Source organism: Centruroides sculpturatus, unplaced genomic scaffold (assembly GCF_000671375.1).
Source record: "Centruroides sculpturatus isolate CEXI.00-Female unplaced genomic scaffold, Cexi_2.0 scaffold1212, whole genome shotgun sequence".
Lineage (NCBI taxonomy): Eukaryota > Metazoa > Arthropoda > Arachnida > Scorpiones > Buthidae > Centruroides > Centruroides sculpturatus.
The window spans coordinates 121,929-138,894 of NW_019385352.1; the positions used below are offsets into that span (position 1 = coordinate 121,929).

At 31.1% G+C, this 16,966-nt stretch overlaps 1 protein-coding gene and 1 long non-coding RNA gene across 2 annotated transcripts in view; both read right to left on the reverse strand.

Moving 5' to 3' along the window:
- Positions 1–28: 28 nt before the first annotated feature.
- LOC111637993 lies at positions 29–3,530 on the reverse strand. Its single transcript, XR_002758774.1, has 3 exons — positions 3,461–3,530; positions 3,004–3,121; positions 29–282 (listed from the first exon to the last, which is right to left on the reverse strand). It is a non-coding gene; the product is annotated as an uncharacterized LOC111637993 (long non-coding RNA).
- A 519-nt stretch (positions 3,531–4,049) lies between these two features.
- LOC111637996 (RNA polymerase I-specific transcription initiation factor RRN3-like) overlaps positions 4,050–16,966 on the reverse strand; it is a 31,163-nt gene continuing 18,246 nt past the window's right edge. Inside the window, exons 7-16 of the mRNA XM_023383621.1 lie at positions 15,324–15,925; positions 13,293–13,471; positions 12,579–12,655; positions 12,382–12,499; positions 9,695–9,828; positions 7,182–7,312; positions 6,930–7,108; positions 5,048–5,306; positions 4,651–4,720; positions 4,050–4,311 (exon numbers count right to left, since the gene is read on the reverse strand). Coding sequence (XP_023239389.1) covers positions 4,204–4,311; positions 4,651–4,720; positions 5,048–5,306; positions 6,930–7,108; positions 7,182–7,312; positions 9,695–9,828; positions 12,382–12,499; positions 12,579–12,655; positions 13,293–13,471; positions 15,324–15,925 — 1,857 coding nt within the window. The 3' untranslated portion in view covers positions 4,050–4,203. The remainder of the gene's footprint in view (positions 4,312–4,650; positions 4,721–5,047; positions 5,307–6,929; positions 7,109–7,181; positions 7,313–9,694; positions 9,829–12,381; positions 12,500–12,578; positions 12,656–13,292; positions 13,472–15,323; positions 15,926–16,966) is intronic.

Sequence of the window (16,966 nt, forward strand, 5' to 3'; positions counted from 1 at the left end):
AATAATGAGATAATTTTATGTTTGTAGTAATGAATGTGTTCAGAGCCTGTATAAAGGACAAAAATAGTTTCAATTATAATTTTGCACTTTTGGTACTCGAGTTTTAAATTATTTAATAAATTGCTAATTAAAAGTAAATCTTAACTGAATAATGCCAGATAAAGGAGAACGGATGAGAAAAACTTTTATTTTCAATGTTATAAATTTGTAAATATAACTTATTACAAATTTAACAAAATACAAATTTTGAATGTCTTCAATAAATAATTTTCTTTTAATTGCCTGGAAAATAAATTCAATAATTAACAAACACATTCATTGTCATAATAGACTTTTACTTTAAAATTAAAAAGATTTTAACCACTAAATAATTTAAATGTTTTTCGGGTGGTAATTCATTATTAGAGAGGTTGTGGCCGAAGTTTTCGTCTTTAAAACGCGAACGTCGAACGTCGCTATCTTGTAAGCGGCGCTAGACGTTCACGTTTTAAAGATGAAAACTTCGGCCGCAACCGCTCTATTATGTTTTATAAGAAACTTCAAAACGTGAGTGTGCAACGATGTGACCAATAAAGAACTTTCTGGAAATTTAGCAATTATATCTGGCAGATATAGACTAATATTTCTAAACTTGTCGAGTTTCATTCCTAAATATAAGACAGGCTTATATTTCAACTGATCCAGTGATTAATTAGTGAAGGGCAATATCAAATTACACACTATTTGGCAAGACTCGATTATACTTGTCGCGGACGGACTCGACCGCGGCGGAACCGGCTAACGCGGATGCCGGAGAAAAAATATTGTTCAAATTTGCACCATTTGTGAAATAAGTTGCAAGAATTTGATTATCCGATTGCAGATCCATCACCACACTGGTCTTAATGCCGATATCTGGTAATGTTTGTATTTTGAGTACTAAAACACTTGTTGCAAATTACCATCATTGTAACGCCTGTTTACATCTCTGATATAATTTTGTGTCATTGTTTATAAAAGTTAATTTTTGATGTGGAAAAAGTCTATGTAATTAAAAACACTCAATTATAAAGATATTGATATTAAACACAACTTCGTTATTTTCTTAACTACATTATGATTAATTTTCAACATTACAGTAAATGCAGATTCAAACACACAACACTTTATGCTATCAATATTAACACATTTGCTACATAAGTTCACTTACAATGTACACATTATTTGTCAGATGCTGTGCATTTAAAATTGGTTTTTGAACACCACGTGGTACGTGGTGTTTTATTCTTAATTCGTAACACCAAAAGTACTTACGCTTCAAATATAGCACTCGATATTACAGATGCTTTATTTATTGCCTTATATTCGAGATAAATTCCTAACATAAAAAATGCAGCCAAGTTAACAATGAATTTTATTGCGGTGGTAAGCAATAGTGGAATGTGGTGTGGTGACCGATAAGAAAGAAAGAAATCTAGCGTCTGTGCATTTGTTTCTTTCGCCTTAACATATTTGTAACGTACCCAACATTAAGAATGTGTTAATTTAAATATATACAATCATAATTCACTTGTTTTGGATGATAAATCAAACTTTATGAAGACAATGTTTAAATTGCATTTTTTAAAACAGGGTTAAAAGAAAAAGAGAGAGAGATAAGTAAGCAAAATTCTAAAACTTTTCTTACAAATAATAAAATCTAAATGAACACCTAATCAAATGGTTAAATGCGACTAAAATTCTTTGACTCGATAGATTCGAAAACAATATTTAAGAAAAACTAAAAAAGTCAGATTAAAAATAAAGAAATAAGCAATGCAAAAAAAGGTAAATAAATAAACATCAACTCACAGCCCGAGTAGATAATAACAACATCAAACGATCGCCTAATTATCGGGCTAAGGAGGTCCCCGGGTCGTGGGCGAAGGAGTCGTCCCCAGTCGGTGATGTATTTAACCAAGTAAGGTTATATCTAAATCTAATATACTTCTGGAAGCGAAGACTAGCTCGGGGTCCGGGTGGCGTAACTGGCAAGCGCACCGCACGGCAAGCAGAGGTTGCGGTTTCAAGCCCCATCCCGGGCCAGTTCTTTTATTCCAGAATGTTCTAAATTTATTTATTTAATTATTAATTTAATTAAGAGATGGCGCCTAACGCCTACCTCTAATTGTCAAATTACTTAGTTCCAATCATTTAAAATAGCCATATTATAGCCCGATAATTAGGCGATCGTTTGATGTTGCAAAAAAAGGTATAATGAGAGAATGCTAGACAGATTCAGGCAAACATTCAGTTTATTATTCAGACTGTTTGTTGAGACACTTATCATAGTAGATAAAAAAAACACCCGAATCTTGTGATTGAAAGATCTGTCCTGAAAATACAGTCAATTTGACTGTCATCATCAGACAAAGGCTAGATTTTGAAAGTCCATCTTAAGTTTGGAATAAAGGTACACGTGGAACTTTGAAAGTTACAATTGCATAACAATGCTAGGCATATCGCTGATGACACTGCAAATCTCTTCCCTATCTCACCCCTAGACCTAATTTGACCCCACTAGATTTCTGCCTGTAATGCATAATGAAAAAACATTTTCAAATCTACATTTCTATACTGTAGATTTCCTAGGAAGTTAAGCACTGGTTATATCAGCAGGACATATGTTTCTAACACTAAAAGTGTCAAGTCCTCTCAATCTTCTACAAAAAGTGTCTTGTCAGACTAGGTAATTGCATTGAAAAATTAACTGAATGTGTGCCTATATTCAACATTTCTGCTCTGACTTGTTTACATTTAAACCAAAATTAGGAAACCATGCATTTTGTTGTGCTCTTGCATCATAGTAACCTGATTATTTATTTTAATTTTGACTGTATGCAACATCACTAATTATAGTGTCATATTCCAAGGTTTCAACTCTAGTAGCAGTTGATTATTATATTTATTATTAGTTATGATTATCAGTATCTAAAGGGTTAAAATAGTATCAAATATATATACTTAGACTTTGATTATATATACCTTTTAATTATCACCTATCTTTTAATATCATAGAACCGAGATACGTCGCCGTTCCCAAACTTAAACTGTCCGACATCGTCACCGATGATGGACTACTTTCTGGAACAAATTCTTCATCCTTAAAATTAAAAATGATCGAGTAAATATTCTGTGCTTATTTATTAAAATATGCATATGTAGTTACATTTAATGAAGAGTAATTCTTAGTCTCAGATTATTGAACTATTTAATATAATAATGCAATAAGTTTTATAAACAAACTTTTATTCTATGTTGTTTTTGAAATCGTGTTTTGCAAATATATTGGACTTCAAACTCAAATGTGAGTTATAAATAAACACTTGGCTTTATTTATAACTCACATTTATATCTCCAGATTGTTTACTTTAATAATTCATTAAAGAATTATAGCCCAACAAAGCCATTGCTATTTAGCTTATGTTGGCATTTCACTTACCTTCATTTCATTCTCTTCTTCTGATGGTTGCTTATATATTCTATATAAGTTCTGAATTCTTTCACCAGAACTAAGTGAAAATAATATATATATTTTTTTATTAACAAAAATTTAAAGAAAAATAAAACAAATGTAAAGTTTTATATTAGACTCACTCTTATTTCATTCTAAAATAATGAGAATTTGGGAATTAATCTTTGTCTATTTAATTTTTTAAAAGCATTATGAAGTTTTAAGAAAATGCTTAATGTCAGTTTACAGTTAGCTGCATCCAATGGCAACAAAACATTTTATCCTTGTCCATAAAATCTCATACTTTTATGTTATTTTAAGATACATTCATTTTGTAATGAGAGTCTATTATAATATTTTAAGAAATAGCTGTTTAATAACTTACATTTTCAGTNTCTTCTACAAAAAGTGTCTTGTCAGACTAGGTAATTGCATTGAAAAATTAACTGAATGTGTGCCTATATTCAACATTTCTGCTCTGACTTGTTTACATTTAAACCAAAATTAGGAAACCATGCATTTTGTTGTGCTCTTGCATCATAGTAACCTAATTATTTATTTTAATTTTGACTGTATGCAACATCACTAATTATAGTGTCATATTCCAAGGTTTCAACTCTAGTAGCAGTTGATTATTATATTTATTATTAGTTATGATTATCAGTATCTAAAGGGTTAAAATAGTATCAAATATATATACTTAGACTTTGATTATATATACCTTTTAATTATCACCTATCTTTTAATATCATAGAACCGAGATACGTCGCCGTTCCCAAACTTAAACTGTCCGACATTGTCACTGATGATGGACTACTTTCTGGAACAAATTCTTCATCCTGAAAATTAAAAATGATCGAGTAAATATTTTGTGCTTATTTATTAAAATATGCATATGTAGTTACATTTAATGAAGAGTAATTCTTAGTCTCAGATTATTGAACTATTTAATATAATAATGCAATAAGTTTTATAAACAAATTTTTATTCTATGTTGTTTTTGAAACCGTGTTTTGCAAATATATTGGACTTCGAACTCAAATGTGCATTATAAATAAACACTTGGCTTTATTTATAACTCACATTTATATCTCCAGATTGTTTACTTTAATAATTCATTAAAGAATTATAGCCCAACAAAGCCATTGCTATTTAGCTTATGTTGGCATTTCACTTACCTTCATTTCATTCTCTTCTTCTGATGGTTGCTTATATATTCTATATAAGTTCTGAATTCTTTCACCAGAACTAAGTGAAAATAATATATATATTTTTTTATTAACAAAAATTTAAAGAAAAATAAAACAAATGTAAAGTTTTATATTAGACTCACTCTTATTTCATTCTAAAATAATGAGAATTTGGGAATTAATCTTTGTCTATTTAATTTTTTAAAAGCATTATGAAGTTTTAAGAAAATGCTTAATGTCAGTTTACAGTTAGCTGCATCCAATGGCAACAAAACATTTTATCCTTGTCCATAAAATCTCATACTTTTATGTTATTTTAAGATACATTCATTTTGTAATGAGAGTCTATTATAATATTTTAAGAAATAGCTGTTTAATAACTTACATTTTTAGTATGTAAGGATCAAAAGGAAAAAATATATCCAATCTCATCACATTTATCGACTGCGAGATTCCCGAAGTGTGCGCAACGACAGGTAAAACACTGCGGTTATTTCTCTCGATGATCGTGTAACAGTACACTATTTGGTAAGTTTTAGTAATATTTGCAAAGTTCGCAACCACTGATGGTGAACACATCTTTAAAGGATTTAAACGACAATTGACTATACGTTCGAAATTCAGTTTCCGTACGTGTTTCAACCCTAAAATTGTGAAAATGATATTTAAATATAAATATTAGTTATTTATAACAACATTATTTTGTAAATACTAAAATAGTTTTTAGTTTAATAAAATTTCATATCCAATAAAATTCGACAATACACTAAATTATTTTTACATTTTGAGTAAATAATGCCTCTTTAGACCATTTTGATCATAACTCATCAATGCAGTTTTATAAATTATTAAAGAATATAACAGACATTATATTCAGTTACCATGTATTTCAAAATAAATAATGACAGATAAAATAAGTGATTTATTTGGAATTATTAATACAATTAAAAATATAATCCATACAAATAAATTTAAATATTAAATAAACAAATGGAAATTCATAAAAAGTAAATGCAAAACATTCAAAAAGACTTTATTGTTTATATATTGAATTTCCTCAAAGATGTGCTTTAAGACATTTATATTCTAAGATGTACTTTTTAAATCCATTTTTACTTGTTATGGATTTTTAATGACCACGAGAATGTTAAAGAAGTTACTATATACGTAAAACAGAACAGGAATATAACTTCCAAAAGTTATCTATTTTGTGGTATTTGTATTGTTTCTTTTCACTTGCTACTTAATATAACTGATTATTCTTCTCTCCATAAAAATAAACCTTAAAATTCAATTTCAAAATCCTAATATACAAAATTTCAATTAATGATGTAACAATATAATTTACATTTATAATGCTTTTAAACATTCTTTTATAAAAGTTCCTCCTTAATGTTAAGATACAACTTTTATCTAATATATAGCTTATAATTAATCCTAAACACTAAAACATTACAATTTTTGACTTACTGTTTAAACTCTAAAGTATTTGCCATTAAATCTTATTATGTAAGAGAATGGAAAGATAAATCCATGCAGTATAATAATAATAATTGTAATTCCAGTTATTTGTTCTTCACTTATATGGTGACACCAACCAAATTATACAAGAAATATCTACTCAAATGTACTCAAGATACAAATTTATTTAACTTATTAATATTAGAGTGGAAGTATAGCACCAAATCATCTTTGTAGTTCCTTCTAAACAATTCTCCACTGACTTATCAAGATGATAAGCCAGTGTTTTCAATCCTTCAGGTCGAACAAAAATGTTGCTTTAATCAAATGCCTTTGCATTTTAACCTGGAGACGTGTCTGATTAACAGAACATTTTTAAAACACAATGTTTATGTTTGACCTGAAGAAGATCCAGCTGGAGGATCGAAAACTTTAATCGTTATCAAGATAAGTCACTGGAAAATTGTTTAGAAGGTACTACAAAGAGGATTTGGTGCTAAAGAATTTATTTCATTATTGAAATACCAAGGCATTAATTTGAACTGTACTTGTTATTAACCTTTAACTCAAAGCACCATCCTTAAGTGCAAGGATGGTGCTGCGAGTTAAAGGTTAATTGTAATTCCAGTTATTTGAGTAGAAGAGAAACTTTCCAAAATTTAATAAAGGCAATCATTCATTGATATTCACTTTTTTTGATGTACTAAATATTTTTAAATTATATATAAAGTAAGTGAAGCAAAAATACCTTGATATGAAGACCATACAGGTCAGTAAAGTAATTTCATAAAAATATTCAGACTTACCATTTTCTGTTTCAATTAATCCCTTGTGATGAAAGACAAAAACATAAAAAACAGTTTGGCAAACAGTATAAAATGTACCATGAATAACTGTATCTGTAATGCACTGTGCATTTTCACACTGGGAATCTATGTATTTATGTATCCAGTTTGTCATAATATTTAATATATCTTTTAAACCACTGTAAAGAAAATTAGTTATCAGATTATAGAGAACTAGATAGAATTTTATTAAGAGAAATAAACATAACTTACTTTATTGATACATAACTTGCCCGAGCAAGGAAACTTCCTATGTAGCATGCGCATGCTTGTCTAATAACAGACGGTAAATTTACATTTTGAACTTTCTTCCATAGATAATCGATAAAACCTTCATATAATGGCTTTAAAAAAAGATAAATAGTACTAATGATTAAATGTTCATTCAATTTAATTGTAAATTTATATAAACATTTCTACATTTATTTCCAATTTAGATATTACAAACTGCTTCAAACAACTGAATTGCATAAACTAAGTTACTTTGTAAAGTACTATATTATTTTTCCGATTTTTCCAATGATTATCGACACGACTGTGTGCCTGAAATAGCCGTTACCTAACAGGTACTTTACGCGGATTCGCGTTAGTGTGCCAGGCCTGGACTTTAAGCGTGCACCAAATTAAATAATGACAAAGTTTGTCAATAACAAATCAAATATTTAATAAAAGTTCTAGTAATAAACTATATACAAACTTTAGTAAAAATCAAGTAGTAATTTATTCAATGAAAGTCAATAAGAATCAACCTGACAAAACTCCAATCAATCTATTTTCTAACTTAATTCTATTCCCCTTTGGAATTTGACAAAATTCAAAGACTTAACTTATATACAATAATTCTTATGAATTAAAGATCCTAATCGTCACCTCAATATACTAGGAACCTATCTCCTCAACTCTCAAGACTTTCTCTAATCTTTGATCCACATATTGAATAACTTCAAAATTGCCTTGGAACTATTTGATCCTATCGGACACCTCTCTCTCTCATTTGCTGCTACGAAGCTCACCAAGCTCGTTGCTATCAGAAGGTCACCTCGGTCATCTTCACTTGACGTTCGGACTTTATACTGTGAGGTGACGCCACAATTCTGAATGCGATTACTCCCCTCATTTACATACTTATTTGCAAACAATAAACTTTTTCTATTTGTCTGGCAGCCTATTTTCCGACAATACTCGCTAACCTTTTACATTATCCTTTTTGACAATTTTCGGGATGTTTTTACTCTTTAAAGTTTAGCGAGTCCCTAAGTTGTGCTTGTGGGGTCTCCCCCTTTTCTCGGTGCGGACTTACTTTTTCCGCTCGGGAGTGCGAGTTTTTTCTACGGCGCTTTTCTCTCGTTGGTGAGTTGGTTTCTCTTCTATTTTTAAGTTTCTGAGGTGAATGGTGAGGAAACCTTTGTCCTAACAAAACATAAGCCCCAAACAAAAATATAATAAAAAGCAAAATAAAAGTAAATAAAAATAATGCTTGGACTTGGTTCCTTACAACTTTAATTTCAAAACAGACTTAAAAAATGTTTCTGATAAAATAAAAACTACAGACTTTTATATTTGAGTCTGTTTGATTTGAAATTTTAATAAAACACATTAACAAATTACCCATGAAAATCTTTTAGCAGCAAGGGAAATTATGTTTAATTTGATGCACATGTTTTTGATCTCTGTAAAAGACATCCTCAGACAACAAATAAATCAAATAACACTAGAATAGAGCATGTTATTCACCTGAAGTTTTTGAATTTTTATTTCATTCGACACCTGCACCTTTTACACACAATCTTAGTTGTATTAGATTTATCCTGTTGCTCGAGGATGGTCTTTTAAAAGGACCAGAAACGTTCGTATTGATTAACCATAATTTCCCTTGCAGCTAAAAGATTTTTATGAATTCATTAGTACTTTTTACAGCAATTTGATATGACTTAATCATATTAACAAATATTTTTGTTGGTTAAATATTTTTTCCCTCCTCCATTTATCTGACAATATCTTTAATTAAATATGGCACAGTAGTGGTTTTGAAACATCCACTAAACAACAGTTCCTATTAAAATCTAGCAACTGAAAACATCTATGCCTGTAATAAGGTTTGATCCTATTATCTGGCAAACTTAGAAACAGCCTGCTAATATTTTCTAATTAAAGTATTAATTCATTCTATATTTAGAGACTGACTGACTTAATAGTATTTTTATATTATTTCATAATACTCTAAAAGTTTCTACCCAAAGAAAAATACACAATTCAGCATAAAAACATGAACGTTAAGACCAGGTTATCTTCAATTTTGTTCACATTAAATGATTGTAGTTTCTGTTTAATAAAAATACTCAGCTTAATCTTTATATATTTTACATAAATATATGTGAAGTATACTCTAAAATATATTTATTTGTTAGCAGGAAATTTATGAAATTGCAAATTTGGCATATAAAAAGTGATTTAGTAAAGCTTTTAGTATAAGAGTAAACTGTCCTTGTTAATTTTTATATTATCTACAATTTAACTTTTATCATATAATATTTGTCTATAATGCTTTTTACATTTAGTTATATATAAAAATATAAATGCAAGCAAATTCACATTTTAAACATCAATTTGATTAATTTATATTTTCTGAACAATTTAGTTAAGTAAAGCTCAAAAAGATTAGTTTTGAAAAATACATTTATAGATCAATTATGCTATCAAAAATTCTTACAAGTTGCAGAACTTACCTGTTTAAAACTACAGATGTAAAACATAACAAACTGTACATGTGCACAAGCATGAGTTGGCAATATCAATCGTTCAAACAACAACAGAAATTCTTTATATAATTTTTTAGTTGCTTCCCAGTCAAGGCAAGAATCTAAAAGTAATAGGCAAATATCAGTATAAAATGCTGACATTTTTTTCATTAATATATAACTGTACTGTACATAAAAATTATAAAACCTATAAACAACAACCAAATAGCTACAAGCTGAATTTCTTTCGAGCTATAATTAGGCTAGACATTAGTTCAAATTATTTTGTTTCAATGATTAAAAGGTGAATAAAGATGAAGTTGTGGATTTGAGTCTAACTCTGGGTATATACTCTCTTCCAGAACATTTTAAATTATTATATTTAATTTTAGAATTAATGTAATTATTAAATTTAGGCAAGACATTAGTCTACCTTTAATCCAAATTATTTTGTTTCCATAATTGATGGCTAGACCAAATACAGCCCCGAAGGAAACCGGGCTTGTAAATGGTTTGATAAAACTCCTTCAAGAAAACCATATTGTATGGAATTTGCCATTCTATGTTTTTAAAAACTATTTTTAAAACACAAATCTATGTTGTTAAAAAATGCACTTTTTAACACACATTACTTTGTTCTGTTAAACAAAGACACTATTTGTCAACCAGTTTTCCAGTTTAATTAATAAAACTAGCTGAGGTGGCTAAGTTAGGCAACAGTCTGCTGCTCTGGTGGACCCAAATTTGAGTCCAGATCAATCATCAGATTTTTTTATGAGTTCTGTCCTAGACACGATGAGCCCATCCCTCATCATCCAGCCATTCCCATTGTGTTGTGCCATAATACAAGACATTACATTTCAGATATTGAAGACTGTACAAATCTATATAAATAAAAATGTAATGTTCGTTTTTTCCTAATAGCTAATCTCCAAAAGTTCTTCATCGATTGCTTTGAAATTTTGACACAACATTGCATTCTAATTTGCACATGTTTTTATATAATTTAGATGTCAAAATTCCCCCGTGGGGGAGACGGACAGGATTAAGGCTTACCGTGAAGAACTTAGCTTCTATTATACTATTTTAGATGCGGTTTTTTGTGTTTTTTATCACGTTTTAATAGTGTACATCGAGAGAATGTACACTAAGAAGGAATTTTTCGAAATTTCCCCACGTGGGGGAAGTGTTATATATTTATAATAGATACATTTTGAGCCACAGCAATATGTGGCAGGGTCTGCTAGTTTATAAATAAAATGGTATAAATAAAAATAAAGAAAAAAATTGGTAAATGAACTGAAATTATTACATTTAAACAGATTTTCACAATTTTTGCTATAGAAATATGTAATTTTATAGAATTTATTGACATAATCACCTTACTGAATTACAGTCGACCACCTATAACATGGTAGATACATTCCTGTTTTATGAATCCAGCTTCTAGGAGTCCAGCCAATCACAGTCNACATTTAAACAGATTTTCACAATTTTTGCTATAGAAATATGTAATTTTATAGAATTTATTGACATAATCACCTTACTGAATTACAGTCGACCACCTATAACATGGTAGATACATTCCTGTTTTATGAATCCAGCTTCTAGGAGTCCAGCTAATCACAGTCCAGCACGTATGCAGTTTACAGACTACAGCTGTTTGAAAGGTTTCTTCCATAAAATTAATCGATTCTAGACTAATTTGACTCAACATTTCCAAAATTTGTATAATTTTTTTGAAAATAATCCGTATATACTACGCTATAAACAAAAAATTGTAGGATTACTTACTGAGTGTGCACTGTTTGACTATGCCGTTGCTTAAGCTTGTTTTCATTGTGGAGATTGTCATCAAATGGCACTCATGTGCATCCTGATAAATAATTTTTTTTTGTGAAAAATTCACTGAACTTTAGAGACATCATTAATATAAATATAATTTTTATGGACGTTAATTAAATAATAAATGGTTTTTAGTAGGTCCGCCGCTCGTTTAAACTCAACAGTTTGTGCAATTCTGTCGCGAGACGAGTTGGCTGTGACGTTTTACTGAATTATAGGAGTTTTTTTAGCATGTTTGTACGAACACTGTCGCAATTTTTTCGCCGTGATATAGGAATCTGAACTATAGGAACCCGTGTTATGGGGGGGTCGACTGTACACAGTTTAATTTAGAATCAATTTAAAAAGTATTATTTAAAAACTTTAATATATTTATAAGAATCAACTTAAGATTTCTGAATACATAATATATGTAAACAATTGTTGATACATTTAGAAAACAGACATCAATATTTTTATGTTTCAACATTATGAAGAACAAATTAAAAGAATAGAAACACTAGTCTCCCACTTTGGAGATCCAGATTCAAGTTCTGATTGGCTCAGAAATTTATTCATTTGATGATAGGAATCTGAACACACTGTCTTATTCTTTGCCTTTCTGTCACTCTTATTATGAGCCTAGCCAAACCCACAATAGATATGGGAAAAAGTGTTCTTAGTTTATTGTTTTTATCACATTTATAGTATCGAAATACATCAGAACTTTTCTAACAGAAAATAGCCTTTTCCTAATTTGAAAATTTAAATCTTACAGAAAGAATTAAATTAATTTTCTTAATTGACATCTGAGCAAAAATGACATAAAACTTAAATACTTTAATATTTACCTTTTCTCTTACAGACATTGTCAACAAAAGTAAATAGCCTTTCCATAAGGATATCCAATGTATTTGATAATGGATGTCTCATTCTGATATTTTCTTCCGATTCTTCTTGATCGACTTCCTTTAAAAAACGTACAGCTTCAATAAAAATATAATTTAAAATGTATCAATTAAACATAACCTAATTAATTATAAATTACCATAGGAAACATTGAATTTTCTTCTAACTCGGCATCTTCAATGTCCAAATTATACAATAAATATCTACTCAAATGTACTCAAGATACAAATTTATTTAACTTATTAATATTAGAGTGGAAGTATAGCACCAAATCATCTTTGTAGTTCCTTCTAAACAATTCTCCACTGACTTATCAAGATGATAAGCCAGTGTTTTCAATCCTTCAGGTCGAACAAAAATGTTGCTTTAATCAAATGCCTTTGCATTTTAACCTGGAGACGTGTCTGATTAACAGAACATTTTTAAAACACAATGTTTATGTTTGACCTGAAGAAGATCCAGCTGGAGGATCGAAAACTTTAATCGTTATCAAGATAAGTCACTGGAAAATTGTTTAGAAGGTACTACAAAGAGGATTTGGTGCTAAAGAATTTATTTCATTATTGAAATACCAAGGCATTAATTTGAACTGTACTTGTTATTAACCTTTAACTCAAAGCACCATCCTTAAGTGCAAGGATGGTGCTGCGAGTTAAAGGTTAATTGTAATTCCAGTTATTTGAGTAGAAGAGAAACTTTCCAAAATTTAATAAAGGCAATCATTCATTGATATTCACTTTTTTTGATGTACTAAATATTTTTAAATTATATATAAAGTAAGTGAAGCAAAAATACCTTGATATGAAGACCATACAGGTCAGTAAAGTAATTTCATAAAAATATTCAGACTTACCATTTTCTGTTTCAATTAATCCCTTGTGATGAAAGACAAAAACATAAAAAACAGTTTGGCAAACAGTATAAAATGTACCATGAATAACTGTATCTGTAATGCACTGTGCATTTTCACACTGGGAATCTATGTATTTATGTATCCAGTTTGTCATAATATTTAATATATCTTTTAAACCACTGTAAAGAAAATTAGTTATCAGATTATAGAGAACTAGATAGAATTTTATTAAGAGAAATAAACATAACTTACTTTATTGATACATAACTTGCCCGAGCAAGGAAACTTCCTATGTAGCATGCGCATGCTTGTCTAATAACAGACGGTAAATTTACATTTTGAACTTTCTTCCATAGATAATCGATAAAACCTTCATATAATGGCTTTAAAAAAAGATAAATAGTACTAATGATTAAATGTTCATTCAATTTAATTGTAAATTTATATAAACATTTCTACATTTATTTCCAATTTAGATATTACAAACTGCTTCAAACAACTGAATTGCATAAACTAAGTTACTTTGTAAAGTACTATATTATTTTTCCGATTTTTCCAATGATTATCGACACGACTGTGTGCCTGAAATAGCCGTTACCTAACAGGTACTTTACGCGGATTCGCGTTAGTGTGCCAGGCCTGGACTTTAAGCGTGCACCAAATTAAATAATGACAAAGTTTGTCAATAACAAATCAAATATTTAATAAAAGTTCTAGTAATAAACTATATACAAACTTTAGTAAAAATCAAGTAGTAATTTATTCAATGAAAGTCAATAAGAATCAACCTGACAAAACTCCAATCAATCTATTTTCTAACTTAATTCTATTCCCCTTTGGAATTTGACAAAATTCAAAGACTTAACTTATATACAATAATTCTTTAAANTCGTAAAAAACTTTAAATTCAAAATATGTACGTTCGAATGCATGTTTCCTGTTTCCGTTGTTGTATGTCATGCGCAGTCGACTCCAAAACGGGCTATCATAAATTACCATTCATAAACGCTAGCCACACTGTTGATAACCAATGCATCAATTATAAAGAAGAGATTACATTATCAACAGCATGGCTAGCGTTTATGAATGGTAATTTATGATAGCCCGTTTTGGAGTCGACTGCTCATGACATACAACGACGGAAACAGGAAACATGCATTCGAACGTACATATTTTGAATTTAAAGTTTTTTACGAGCTGCATGTTCCATCAGAGATTCGAAAAAGTCTGAAGAAGAACCGTTATAGGGGGTTCGAAAACATTAGTTTTGGTTCGTTTTGGATTGTTAAGAGTTAGTAGACGCACCGGTAACAGGTTAGAAAGAGTTATATGAGCAAACATTATTCTGTCATTGTCACAATGCCAAGCTACAATTTTTAATTTATTTCATTTAAAAGGTATGCTCTCCATCTCAAATTAGTAGTGTCTTTCCCCTTTACATCATACTTTTCCTGCTAGAAATAGAGTTGTTTCGTTCATCTATCTAACACCTTTCGGAGAAAAATGCTTGAATTGAAATGTGACCACCAGTGCAAACCGAAAGTTCATATATAGTTAATTGGGAGCTTTCCATATTTGGTCTTGTCTTTCATCTATCNGACCATTTACGGTGTGATCACGCAAAGAAATCGGTAAACGAACGTTTTCGAACCCCTTCTGGGCTCTGCTTCAGGTTCCAATCAGTTTCTACCAAAGATGTTCGATATCCGTTAGACGTATAAATCTGTTCGATCTTGTCGTTTGAAGCTTGAAATTTGAGTTGTAAGTTCGAATGTATTCCGACAATCCCATTCGCGCATGCGCGAGCAGTTCACCGTCAGAGTTCGATGGGTGAATTAGAGTGTGTTGTGAATTAACTCCTGCCAGGCCATCGATAACAGCATCTCCTCTTTAAAATTTATGCATGTGTTGGTAGTGGAGGATATAAATATGTGCATAGCTTCTAGCCATTTGAGGTGTTCAATAGGAGGCGAATCGTGGAGGAGAATGGCATGGGAGAAGTTCGCTATTATGTCCGGATCGGTTACATACGTAGCGAGGGCCGTGGAAGTTCTTCCGTGCCGAATATCGGCTAGATGCTCTTGTATTCTGACTCCCATAGATCGTTTAGTGGAGCCTATATAAATTAGGTCCCTATCGCACCTGTTGTCTTTCATGGGGATGCTATAGATTCCAGGGCGTCTGATGGGGTTGGGAGGGTCCTTTCCATTACGTAAGAGGTTGAAGATGGTTGGACACCTCCTAAACGCTAGACGTAGCTGACATTTGCTGGCAAGCTTAGCGTATATAGATTTTACGTACGGATTGTATGTGATGGCGATACGTTTTATTTCTTCAAGACGGCCGTCCTCGATTTGGTCCGATTCTTGCGCACTCTCCGAATATATACGTTGTTGATGTTGTATTAGCCTATGTATATGTTTGTGATATCCGTGTTGTGCGGCAACGCAGAGTATGTAGGCTAGTTCGGTATCCCGATCCTGGATGTTAGACGAATGCGTAAAGGCTCTTCTGATTAAAGCTCTAAAGGCTGCAGCCTTGTACGCGCCCGGATCACATGACCCGGTCGGAATATATGATGATGTGGATCCGGGTTTATGATATACCAACGTATTGATTCCCGAGCTATCGACCTTAATGTTTATATCCAGAAAGTGTACTTCTAATGGGTTAGATTGCTCTAATTCCAAAGTCAACCCATACGGGTTATTGTTGAAAGAATCGACAAAGGTAGTTGCATCTGGCGTTGTTTTCCAGACAATGATGATGTCATCTATATACCTCCTATATAAGGAGGTATATAGATGGAGGTGTCCAACCATCTTCAACCTCTTACGTAATGGAAAGGACCCTCCCAACCCCATCAGACGCCCTGGAATCTATAGCATCCCCATGAAAGACAACAGGTGCGATAGGGACCTAATTTATATAGGCTCCACTAAACGATCTATGGGAGTCAGAATACAAGAGCATCTAGCCGATATTCGGCACGGAAGAACTTCCACGGCCCTCGCTACGTATGTAACCGATCCGGACATAATAGCGAACTTCTCCCATGCCATTCTCCTCCACGATTCGCCTCCTATTGAACACCTCAAATGGCTAGAAGCTATGCACATATTTATATCCTCCACTACCAACACATGCATAAATTTTAAAGAGGAGATGCTGTTATCGATGGCCTGGCAGGAGTTAATTCACAACACACTCTAATTCACCCATCGAACTCTGACGGTGAACTGCTCGCGCATGCGCGAATGGGATTGTCGGAATACATTCGAACTTACAACTCAAATTTCAAGCTTCAAACGACAAGATCGAACAGATTTATACGTCTAACGGATATCGAACATCTTTGGTAGAAACTGATTGGAACCTGAAGCAGAGCCCAGAAGGGGTTCGAAAACGTTCGTTTACCGATTTCTTTGCGTGATCACACCGTAAATGGTCCAGGTGTGTAAATGTTTTTGTTACCTTTTATTATTTAACTTCAGTGTGAGACAAAAATTCATGTTAAAATTTAACTATAATAATACATATTTTTATTCTTAAAACTATTATACGTTTTAATCTGTGTAATAAATGATGTAAAAATTGTTGCTGTTAAATATGATTAAATTCAGTAATGTATAAAATGGGACAAGTGCAGCCTCTTAAATCATTTTATATTTGCA